The 12,828-nt window shown below is 47.2% G+C and overlaps 1 protein-coding gene across 1 annotated transcript; it reads left to right on the top strand.

The window, feature by feature from the left end:
• The first annotated feature begins 26 nt into the window (after positions 1-26).
• LOC112620131 lies at positions 27-1,828 on the top strand. Its single transcript, XM_025378302.1, is given in 4 exon segments — positions 27-292; positions 294-574; positions 577-705; positions 891-1,828. Coding segments are annotated over 4 exon segments (477 nt in total). The 5' UTR covers positions 27-242; the 3' UTR covers positions 908-1,828.
• Positions 1,829-12,828: the final 11,000 nt, after the last annotated feature.

Here is a 12,828-nt window from a genome sequence, read left to right as displayed (position 1 = left end):
CATGCCCGACCCGCGGGTGCCGGAGATCTGACTCACCGTCCCCCTCCGGGCTTAGCCGGCGGAGGTGGGGCGGGTGCCGCAGAGGTAGCCAAGCAGCCCCTGCGCGCCTCCGGCCTGGCCCAGCGACCTCCTCTCCGGCCTGCAGTTACCCGGTCCCCTCCCGCCACCACCCGCTACCCGACCACCTCCGAGTCCGCCTGGGGTGGCCGAACGTATGGAGCTGGGCTCCAGGGTGCACGAGGATGGGGGATGAGGAGCGGGGCGTTCTCCCTCCCAGCACCCCCCAGCTGACTGTGCCCGGAGAGGGTGTGTGAGCTGGAACCTCCAGCATTCTCGGGGATACGAACTTCCAACGCTGGGCAGCCTCTTAAGGCTTCTAGGAATTCGCATCCTCCGCGCCCCCGCCAGCGGATCGGTTGCGAGAGGGACCGTTCGGGCCCGCGGGGCCGGGAATGGAGGTGGGAGGGCGGGGCCGAGGCGGCGGCCGCCTGCGGACTGGGGACCCGGGAGGACGGACGCGGACGCGGGCTGCTAGTCTTTTACAGCTCTTCAGCGCCCACCACTACCCACCCCTCTAGAAGACCCCGGGCGATGGTGGGGCTCTTGGGCATTCTGAGACTGCGCTTGGTGGAGCCCCCTACTGGCCCGACCGGATTTCTCAGCCTGCGACTCAGCCCCAGGCTACGCGAAAGAGGCCGGACCCGGGTAATTCTTCTAGTTCTTCTTCTTCTTCTTCTTCTTCTTTTTTTTTTTTAAATTGCACTGGGAAACTTACCCAATCTCGGCCCCAGTTCTTTCCCACTCACTATCTGCAAACTAAGGAGTCATGGCCTTTCGCCCGCTAGTCCAATATGCATCCCTAGGCGCTTCATTTTATCTCCTCTTGTCAGCTTTTACTGCCTCCTGAAGCCTTCCTCTTGTTCACACTGAGTGTCCAGTCCCTCCAAATCTGACTACACTCTACTGGCAAGGAACACCTGGGCCATGTTTTAGAGATCATCCGAAGACTAACCCCAAAAGTTTATGAAGAGAAAGCAGAGGCCGAGCTGAAGATGGACCAGGGTCACACCCAGGTAGAGGCAGGATCTAAACTGAAACTGGTGTCAAATCTGGTTGCCTTGAAGCAACACTGGGCAGGATAGAGCAGAGTGAGGTCCGAGTGTGAAGATCCAGCCTGATGCCCAAACTGACGCCTCTTCATTCTCCCCCGCTCCGTCTGTAAAAGTCAAGGGTTAATCCATCTACTTTATTGCATTATATGGAGAAATAAATGAAATGTCATAGCTGTATGCTCTATATGACTCAGTATTATTATTCAAATTCCAGTTCTGCCCAGAATGAAAATTCTGACCCGGTTACACTAAGGCGTTTTCCCCCATATGTTCCTTTCTGGGTTGCCAGGCACATCTCTCAGGGGCCTTGGTATTTGTAATGTCCTCTCTTTCCTTCAACCTTATTAAGTCCTTAATTATACCTAAGACGACATCCTAATCACCTTCGCAAACCCCACTGATCTTTTTCTCTGCCATCTCATTGTCTTTGTCACCACCAGTATTTCTCACAGCCACAGGCATGTGTGGCCATGTATGATGGGAAGTACACAGCGCACACCTCTCTGACACGCTCAAGCCAGTCCTGGGCCTGTCTCTGAAGACCTGTTAGAAATTTGATACTGGATTTCCTGTGCATGTTGGAGATTGTGTCTTGGGCTTCACAGACCAAAAGTCTCATCACAAATCCTTCAAACTATGGCCCCTTTGGGGGAAAAAAAGATAGTTAAGAAGATGATTTCCAGATAACTTCATAGGAATAAAAGCCATCTATCCTCTAAATGTCTCCTTAAGTAATGTGTGTGTGCAAAATAGAGTATGTGTAATTGTTAGGCAGCTGAACCTATTTATAAATCAGAAATAGAAGAGTGCGTAGGCAGGCATAGTTTTACTGACAACTAAGAGCATTCAGGATGCAGAATATTCAAACAAAGACTTTTAAGCCAGCCATTCTAAATACAAGTAGAGACACCCAGAGTATCCCAGAAGAACAGAATCACTGCCCAAGATGTCTCAAGAGGAGCAGCAGAGTCAATGCTCTTAAAATGAAGACAATAGGCTGGGCACAGTGGCTCATGCCTGTAATCCCAGCACTTTGGGAGGCCAAGGCAGGCAGATCACTTGAGGTCGGAAGTTTGAGACCAGCCTGACCAACATGGTGAAACCCCATCTCTATTGAAAATACAAAAATTAGCCTGGCGAGGTGGCGGGAGCCTGTAGTCCCAGCTACTGGAGAGGCTGAGGCAGGAGAATCACTTGAACCCAGGAGGCGGAGGTTGCAGTGAGCCAAGATCACGCTACTGCACTCCAGCCTGGGCAACAGAATGGGACTCTGTCTCAAAAAAAAAAAAAATGCAGGAAATGAACAAGAGTGGTCTTAATGACTGGGCATTTTTCTTAAGTAAGCAATTCTAATTGATATCCTTAGGCAGTATGTGCGAAGTACAGCAAATAAGTTCCTGATTAAAGAATGTCCAACAGCTTAAGACCAGGGCAGGGAGACAGTGAGAAAATGGCCACTGCCCTTTACTACCTAAAACATCTCCACGCACCTCCAAGGATTTATAACCATCAGGTACCAGCAAGTTCTCTTCAAGAGTGCACAGCATAAAGTACCAAGTTAAGAGCGGTCATGGAAGGAAAAGGAAAAGACAGTGTCATGACAAAAAAATGATTTCTAAAATGGAAAGAGAAATGCAACCAGGAGGTTCTTTCCATATGCCAACTGCAGATGGATAGAGGTTCCCTCATAGGCCAGGCACCACGTGAAGCATTCTGAAAACAGCAACAATAGCAGCACCCTAACAATAACATCAACAACTATAATAGCAGCACACGCTGAGAGAATGCTTAGAATATTGTTTGAGGTGCAGTGCTAAGCACTGTAAATATATTAGCCCTGGCCAGGTACAGTGGCTCATGCCTGTAATCCCAGCACTTTGGGAGGCCGAGGTGGGTAGATCACCTGAGGTCAGGAGTTCGAGACCAGCCTTGCCGATATATAGTGAAACCCCATCTCTACTAAAAATACAAAAATTAGCTGGGTGTGGTGATGTGTGCCTATAGTCTCAGCTACTCAGGAGGCTAAGATGGGAGAATCACTTGAAACTGTGACGCGGAGTTTGCAGTGAGCCAAAATAGCACCACTGCACTCCAGCCTGGGTGACAGGTAGAGACTCTGTCTCAAAAAACAAACAAACAAACAAATATATATATATATATTAGCCCCATCTAATCATCACTATAAACCTGTGAGGAATATACATCATTACCCCATTTTTAATTTAAGGAAACAGGCTAACTGGATGTTGGATTTTTCACTCTCTAAACTGCAAAAATTTTTTGCAACACAAATATTAAGACTCTCCTGCCCCATCCTTGCTTCTATCCTTGTATTCCATCACTTCTACTCAGGCCTTCCTACCTTGTCCATCAACAGCCCCTTTCAAGTCTGCCTTCACCCCAACACCCCTACTTTATACCTGTGGGCCACCATTTTCTCTTTCTGTCTCATGACACCATCAAATTCTGTCTGTCTATGTATCTGTCTGTATCTGCATGTGAACACATACACACATTTTGTATATGTAAGCTATATGTATACGTGCTTTTGTAAAATAGCACATTTCCAGAAGACTTCAAGAATTGTTAACAGTACAGTCAGGTTCAGTGGCTCACGCCTGTAATCTCACCACCTTGGGAGGCTGAGGTGGGCGGATCACTTGAGGCTGGGAGTTCAAGACCAGCCATGGCCAACGTGGAGAAACCCCGTCTCTAGAAAAAATACAAACATAAGCTGGGTTGGTGGTGTGCGCCTGTAATCCCAGCTACGAGAATTGCTTGAACCAGGAGGCAGAGGTTGCAGTGAGCCGAGATCGTGCCACTGCACTCCATCCTGGGCGAAGGAATGAGACTGTGTGTCAAAAAAAATAAATAAATAACAAAGAATTGTTAACAGTAGTTAATGTTAGGGAGTAGATAGAGGAGGACAGAAGGCTTTTATACTGTTGTATTTTGTCCCTGTGAACATGTATTACTTTATAATCTGAAAAAAAAAAAAAAGAGAGAAATGAAAGAGCCATTGTATCTTTTTCCTGATATCGGAGCACCTGCCTTGCACTGAGTACTGTGTGCACTCAGCCTGCGGCTTCCCACTTGCTACCAGATTTACTGCCCCCCTCATCCCACTGGCCTGCGTGCTAGTACAAAAGAATCTCTCCCTAGAGGGGCTGCAGACCCGGTGGGTGATGAACCATGGATGGGTTGGGTGGGCATCAGGATGAGATTAGGGTGAAGCACACAGCAAGACCCAGAGATCTTTGCAGCCAAGGCCAAGGTTGAGCAGCCTCCTGCCCTGTCCAAGGGCCACTCCCCCAAGAGAGGGGTGGGAGTGACAACCACAAATGCCTAGTTTTCCTTCTTTCTTCAGGGTCAGCCCAGGAGGCTGACATCAGAGCATCATCCCCTATACACTTTCCCTCCCATTCCCAACCTCAGTTCAGCCAACATTTACCAATTAACTTCTATATTCCAGGCACTCTGGATATCAATAAAAATAAACTCAGTTCTTGCCCTCAAGAAACTCTCCATCTAGGGGGGGTGGGAAATACTTAAGTAGATAGTTTTAGTATAATAAGTGTTACGGTTAGAAAAAAAAATGTTCTAATCACCCGCCCAATAGAGCTGGCTTGGTGTGGTTACTAATTACAGAACCTGGATGGCCTTCTCACCGTGTAACCTCATTATTATCCCACCAGATCAGAAGCAGCAGTGAAGATTCCAGGACCACGGAACGAGAATCAACGTAAGGCATCCAGGGAGCAGAGGTCAGAGAAGCAGAAGGCAGGAGTCCCCTCATCCCAAGGGCTGGGCCAGCAAGCGTCAGCAGCCAGAAATGTGTGGTGGGTGGAAGGGGCAGAGCGAAGCAGATGGTCAGATGGCGAGGAGTCAGCAACCAAGGGAGCTGAGAAGGGCGGACAGGAAAAAAGACCCAAGGCACCAACAGCAGCACAGCCAGGTTGCTGGCACCGAGGCAGCCGCTAGTGGAGCATCAGCTGCCTTCATCCTTCCTGCACCCAGAGGAAGCCAAAATCAGAGAGCCTGGCCCTGAAGCTGGAGTGTTTGTCACTGAAAATAGTCGACTAAGGCACTGGTGGGAGTAAACACTGCAGAGTGGAGGCTGAATGTAGGTAGATAACCCATCTTGCTTGAGGTGACAAGTACTAGTTGCTTCTAGTTGCTCCCCTACCTCCACTTCCTTTAATAAGGTGGGCTTCATATGAAGAAACCCGCTAGGCTGAACTGACACAGTAAGTGGGTGCTTCTCAGCCACCCTCAGAGCTTGCTCAAGGTTCCTTAGGCTGCCCTTCCTGCCACCCGGTTTGTAGTTATTTATGCCACCCCCAGAGATGTGACCCATGTAGCCAATGGACACTGTCTCAGAAAAAGGGAACAGGTGGACCCATTAAGGCCTACCAACAACAGCAGACTCGGACTCTCAACATGCCTGAGCAAGCCAGTAGACAGGCCTTTGTACCCAAGTGTGAGATGCTACCAGAAGACACTCATGCCATTCAGTCAGCTCCCTGGTTCCAGCAAAGTCGTTCCAGTGTGCCTAAGAATAGTGGAGGAGGGCCCAGTGCGTTTGCTCTATACATTTGCTGACTGAAACTGAGTTCCAGAACCATTGAAATCTCACTCTAGATCAAGGCAGGCCCTGTATTTGGTAAAGCTTAAGGACCTTTATTGCATCACTAATTATTCATTCATGTATTCAGTAAACATTTATTGAGCACCTACTATGTGCAGGACAGTTTGTTAGGTGCTGGGGACATAATAATGAGCAAAGACAGGCATGATCTCAGCCCTTGGTGAGTTCAGGCCTTTGGAGGGTCTCCTAGGGGAGAAAAACACTAATGAAATAATGACAAACAAATGTGAAACTGTAACTGTTACAGGAACCTCAAGAGAAAGGAATAGGATGCATCTGGTAGAAACTGTACGTGGGAGATGTGACCTGTTTGGGGAGTTCGGTAGAGGGATATCCAAGCAGAGATCTGAACAATAAGTAGAAGTTAAGTATGCAAAGTGGGAGGAGAGAAATATTCCATGCAAAAGGATAAGTGTTTGCACAGCCCTGTGACAGCTGTGCGCACACTAGAGACCCAAAGGCAGGTAGGTGTAGCTGGCGTGTCAAGAGGGAGATTCCTCACCGGAGGCACAGGCTGAGGAAAGGCTGGACAGGTGGGTGCAGAGAGGTTGCAGAGCATGTGAAAGGGTTTCAACTTGATCCTGAGAGCAATGGGGAACCACTGCAGAGTTTTGGGTTGAAAAGAGGGGCATGAAGAGACTTGGGAATTTTGGAAGTGTCACCCTAGGGACAGTGTGGAGGATCACAGGAGGGGTCAGTGCAGATGTGTGTAGGACAATTAAGAGGTTCTGGTAGAGCTCGAGGTGAAAGGGAGGAGATTTGTGGAAATGGACAAAAGTGGATAGATTAGAGAGCTTTGTAGGACATGAACTCGTCCACAGAAAGAGTAGGATAGAAAGAGAGAGAGACATCACAGGCCCATCCCAGCTTCTGGTTGGTACCTATGTGGAGCGTGGTACTCTCCACTGAAAAGTACACGTCTGGGAGTGAGATTGTGTGTTTCATTCTGGACGTACTGAGAACGAGTAGGCGTACAATGGGCAGTAGGATATCCAGGTCCAAGGCAGAGAACAGAAAATTATACTGAAGATCCACATTTATGAGTCATCTGCCTTCACATAGCAATTTGAAGCTGTTATTGGCTGGGAAAAAATATCACCTATCCTATCAAATATTGCATGAACAGTCGAGAGGGCTAGGATATGGGCTTTGCTGGATTCTAGCATTTTATGGATAGGTGGAAGTGGGAGGTATGCACTTTCTGAGTAAAAGTCACCCTTACTCAGATGCAAGGCACATCTGCTCTTCCCCAGACCTCCGCATCTCTGCCAGCGGTGAAGAAAGGATGCTTACTCCTCCCACTTCTCCTGTACTGTGAGTGTAGGAGTGCCTTGCCCACAGTTGCTCGCTTGGAGACCACCAGAGCTAATTTTAAGTCCCTTTTATTAACCCCAGAATGTCACTCATGGGAAGAAGCCCTAAATTCCTAGCTCCCGCTAAACCTTGGGCCCTGGCTCGCCTCCTGAAAACCGGTCCAGGGTGCCTTCAGAGCACGTAGGCCCTTTTCAGCAAGCAGTCCTCTTTTTTTGAGAATCCTCTCTCCTTCTTACTCTAACCTGGATCATCCCTGAGGACACATCTCCTCAGCACCCGCCGCCAAGTGGCAGGCAATGTTTTCCCCATAGCCCTGAATGTGGAACAGATATCTCTTTGAACTCTCATTGCTACATCCAGACAATTCTCCCTGCCTCCTTCCTAAAATCCCCCAGTTTTGAATGTCATGTAATTAAACTACATAACTACTGCCCATCCTATATAGTCATCTGTTGCCCTGGGTCACACAACCTCATTACTTTCTCTTGCTCTATTGCCCAGGCTGGAGTGCAGTGGCGTGATCTCAGCTCCCTGCAACCTCTGCCTCCCGGTTCAAGCGATTCTCCTGCCTCAGCCTCCTGAGTAGCTGGGATTACAGGTGTGCACCACCACACCCAACTAATTTTTGTATTTTTAGTAGAGACGGGGTTTCACCATGTTGGTCAGGCTGGTCTCGAACTCCTGACCTCAAGTGATTCTGCCCGCCTCAGCTTCCCAAAGTGCTGACATTACAGGCATGAGCCATGGTGCCTGGCCAAAAGTAAAAATAAATGAATAAAAAGAAAAAAATAAATGAGTAAGCCTACATACCCAAACATGTAACTACTAGTGGTGTAACCACTATTTTTTAAATTATTTATTTATTTATTTATTTATTATTTTTTAATGTTTTTGAGATGGATTTTTGCTCTTGTTGCCCAGGCTGGAGTGCAGTGGCATGATCTCGACTCAACTGCAACCTCTGCCTCCCAGGTTCAAGCAATATTCCTGCCTTAGCCTCCCAAGTAGCTGGGATTACAGGCACCCACCACGATGCCTGGTTAATTTTTGTATTTTTAGTAGAGACGAGGTTTCACCATGTTGGCGAGGCTTGTCTCAAACTACTGATCTCAGATGATCCACCTGTCTCAGCCTCCCAAAGTGCCTGGATTACAGGTATGAGCTGCTGTGCCAGGCCTTAAAAATTATTCATGAGGTATTTTACTGTTTTGGCACTAAGTCGTGGGAATTTGGTGTGTATTTTACACTTACAGCATGTCTCAATTCGCACTAGTCCCATTGCAGGTGGTCAAAGGTTACACATTGCTGGTGGCTCCCACATTGCATAGCAAGTTCTAAATAGACCCTGAGCCATCTCTTTACAATCCTAGTTTTAAGCCACACTTTCTCCAACCAGCTCCTTCTATTTTTCTAGTCATTCTCTTTTTGAGCTTCAACAATCCCTTGACCCACTGGGACCTGCCATTCATGTCCATACCAGCTGACATTTCCTGGATAATCATTAGAGTCACTCCCTTGCATCTGTCTCAACTTCCTGTGCCTCTTTCTCACCCTGTGGTGCTCACTTGGCAAAACCCCAGCCTGGGCTGAGTCCAATTCTACCAACTCCATGCCTGCACCCACGCAGCTCGGTGGTGCTAGAGAAAAACACACAGCCCTTCTGACAGATCTCGTAAACTCCATGGCTGTGAGCTGCAGATGCCATCTGACCATTCTATGTCCTGATAAACATACCAGTCTCGTTTTTCCATCCAGTCTCCTACTCTCTCGGAAGGCTGCTAGACCTTCTCCTCTCTCTCCATGTCTCCTTCCACATCCTCATGCATAGCTGATGCCTTGCTTCTTGTTGCAAGGAGAAAATTAAACAAATTGAAAAAAAAACCTTTCCTAGGCTCCACCTACATTGAATCAAACTAATTCCACATGCTCTCTGGCCTTATCTCCCAGCAATCATTTTGCCTCAGCCACAATGGCCTTGTCACTGTTCCTCCAATGTGTAAGGCACATTCCCATCTCAGGGCCTTGCATTTGCTAGTTTCTCTGCTGGGAAGGTTCTTCCACAGACCTGGATGTTTTCCACAGATCTGTATGGATCACCCCATTATCTCCATCATAGCCTTCCTCACATGCTGACCTCTCAGTGAGGCCTCCCGTGACCATCCAGTTTAGAATGACATATACCAGCCCTTTCATTATTATCCACCTGTTCTTTTTTTTTCCTTTTCTTTCTTTCTTTTTCTTTTTTTTTTTTTGAGACAGGGTCTTGCTCTGTTGCCCAGGCTGGAGTGCAACGGCATAATCATGGCCCACTGCAGCCTCTACCTCCCAGGCCCAAGCGATCCTCCCATCTCAGCTTCCCAAGTAGCTGGGACCACAGGCATGTGCCACCAGACCTGGCTAGTTTTCTTTTTCTTTTTGTAAAGACAAGGTCTCCATATGTTGCCCAGGCTGGTCCTGAACACCTGAGCTCAGGCAATCCTCTCACCTCAGCCTCCCAAAGTGCTGGGATTACAGGCATGAGCCACCATGCCTGGCCCTTCCTTAATTTTTCTTCATAGCAATTATCACCTTAAATATATCATTCCATCCTGGGTTTTGGCACTCCCCGCAAACAATTCAGTCTCTTAATTGTTGTATTGCTGTTTCTTCCCCACCACTTCTCACTAGACTATAAGCCCCATGACAGCAGGAGTTTTAGACCATAGCACCTAGAGAGGTACTGACATAGAGTAGGTGCTCCCTAAATACTTGTAATATGGAATGAATGAATGAATAATGGAAAAAACTAACAAAAAAAGACAAAGAAGGAGCAGTCGGAAAGTCAAGAGGAGAACCAGGAAAGAGTGTTTGGAAATTAGGAAGTAACCATGAGTCCCTCACGAGGGTATGAAATGCCCCTAATGTGCCACTTAAGGTTAGAAATGAAGAAAATATGTTGACATGGAGGCTAAGGGTGTTACAGGAAAGAGGTCCCAATCCAGACCCCAAAAGAGGTTTCTTGGATCTCGCACAAGAAAGAACTCAGGGCAAGTCCATAGAGGAAAATAAAAGCAAGTGTATTAGGAAAATAAAGGAATAAAGAAAGGCTACTCCACACACAGAGCAGCCCTGATGGCTGCTGGTTGCCCATTTTCATGTGTTTTTTAAAAATTATATGCTAAACAAGGGGTAGGTTATTCATACCTCCCCATTTTAGACCATAAGGTAACTTCCTGACATTGCCATGGCATTTGTAAACTATCATGGTGCTGGTGGGAGGGTAGCAGTGAAGACCAGAGGGTACTCTCGTGGCCGTTTCAGTTTTGGCGGGTTTTAGTCAGCTTCTTTACTGCAACCTGTTTTATCAGCAAGATCTTTATGACCTATGTCTTGTGCTAACGTTTTATCTCATCCTGTGACTTAGAATGCCATAACCGTCTGGGAACACAGCCCAGCAGGTCTTAGCCTTATTTTAACCAGCTCCTATTCAAGATGGAGTTGCTTTGGTTCAATCGCCTCGGACAGGGGAGCCCCCTGTGTGAGCTGCTTCAGTAGAGTGAAGATGCCAGATTGGGTGAGTTGAGGAGTGCAGAGAAGTGAGGAAATGGAGAAGATGAGTGTTGGCAGCTCTTTCAAGAATTTTGACTGTGAGAAGCTAGAGATCCAGGAAGAGAAAGATCAAGGGGCAAATTCCAGCTCCCACCTTAGAAGGAAGACATTGCTTGCATTCCTTGGCCCTGCCCCCAACACGGTTTTCCACCATCAGTAATAAAATTCGGCCTTGACTACCACTAGCCACCTCATGCATATACATGAACAAAGAAGTTGGAAAGGAAATTTTTCTTTAAGTTAAAGAGAGAAACACACCCATCACGTGGCATTCAAAATTTTCAGTGTCCTTTGGACTTTCCTGCCCACGTGGGTCCCCTGGCAGGATAATTGTGATTGATTGATTCAGTGAGTGAACAGCTTTCAAGTAGATCCCCACCCAGGAGAGCAATGCCTTGTCCCTATTAGCTTATCACCATCACAAAACCTTAACCAAACAGTGGTCTGAACCTACACACTAGGATTACATACCCATTCTTAAATGAGCTCTGAACTGCTAAGTTAGAAAGAACAATGGCTTTTTTTTTCTTTTAATTTTATTGTGGTTGGTAAGAATGCTTATGAGGAGATCCACACTCTTAAAACTTTTTTTTTTTTTTTTTTGAGACGGAGTCTTGCTCTGTCGCCCAGGCTGGAGTGCAGTGGTGCAATCTCAGCTCACTACAACCTCTGCTTCCAGGGTTCAAGCAATTCTCCTGCCTCAGCCTCCTGAGTAGCTGGGAATACAGGTGTGCGCCACCATGCCTGGCTAATTTTTGTATTTTTGATAGAGACGGGGTTTCACCATGTTAGCCAGGCTAGTCTCGAACTCCTGACCTCAAATGATCCATCCCCTTCGGCCTCCCAAAGTGCTGGGATTACAGGTGTGAGCCACTGCGCCTGGCCAAAACATTTTTTTAACTCGTTTTATCTGCAAGGAGTTGAACAGTCTCCATGAGCAAAAAGATTATGAGGCCTGGGCTTATTTCAACAGGGCTTAATGTTATAATAAAAATCATAGAAAAATAATATAACATAGCTTTAGAGATGCATCATAGGATAAGGAGAAGAATGTTAGACTAAGAATTAGAGGACCTGAATTTTGGTTGCAGTTCAACCACTTACTAACTCAGCCACTTACTAACTGTGTGACTGTAAAAATCTGAGAGGTGGATTTTCCTTGTCTGTGGAAGTACAGCAAGGAACTTGATTTCTTTTCTTTCTCTTTTTTTTTTTTTTTTTTTTTTTTGAGATGGAGTCTTGCTCTGTCGCCCAGCCTGGAGTGCAGTGGCGCGATCTCCGCTCATTGCAAGCTCCGCCTCCTGGGTTCATGCCATTCTCCTGCCTCAGCCTCCTAAGTAGCCGGGACTACAGGCGTCCGCCACCACGCCTGGCCAATGTTTTATATTTTTAGTAGAGATGGGATTTCACCGTGTTAGCCAGCATGGTCTCGATCTCCTGACCTCGTGATCCGCCCGCCTCGGCCTCCCAAAAAGCTGGGATTACAGGCATGAGCCACTGCACCCGGCCAAGGAACTTGATTTCTAAGTACTCACCCAGTTTTAATACTCAGTCATCTGTAACTAATGCCCTATATATCCACCACTCTTTCATTGTCAGGAAAATGCCTTCACTGTTTTTTCTCTGGACTTGATTGCCTCACTTAAATAAGGACATAGCCAACTGGAGCTACAACTACCCATTATGTATTAAACACACTGTTTAGGAACAGGACCAGTTGTGGGAAAGGATAGTTAGACTTTGTAGCTGAAACAGATCTCCGCCCAAACAAGTGTTTGCAAGAGGAATCCAAGCTGAAGTTGCAGGATATTCCAAAAGCTAGCGAAGGAAAAGAATTGGGGAACCCAGAAGGAAAATATATCAGGAATCTGAGAGGTAGGCTGTTAGCTGTGCCTGGTGATAGAGAAGTCTGACAGGTTGATAGAGCCTCAACCACCAGGCTGCGGCTTAGAGGCAGAAGCTGGGGAGGATGGCTTATAAGCATAAGGCAGGAGCTCGAGGCAGAAGCTGGGGAGGATGGCTTATAAGCATAAGGCAGGAGCTCTCTCCTAGAGGAGTATGCATCAAGGTGAGGGCTAAGGGGTCTGAGCAGGGGAGACAGGGAGGCTCCAGTGGTGTGATATGACATCCGCTGCCCCTCTCGCCTGAGTTCATAAGTACTAGACA

Source organism: Theropithecus gelada, chromosome 3, assembly GCF_003255815.1.
Source record: "Theropithecus gelada isolate Dixy chromosome 3, Tgel_1.0, whole genome shotgun sequence".
NCBI lineage: Eukaryota > Metazoa > Chordata > Mammalia > Primates > Cercopithecidae > Theropithecus > Theropithecus gelada.
This window is presented reverse-complemented; position numbering and strand designations above follow the sequence as displayed.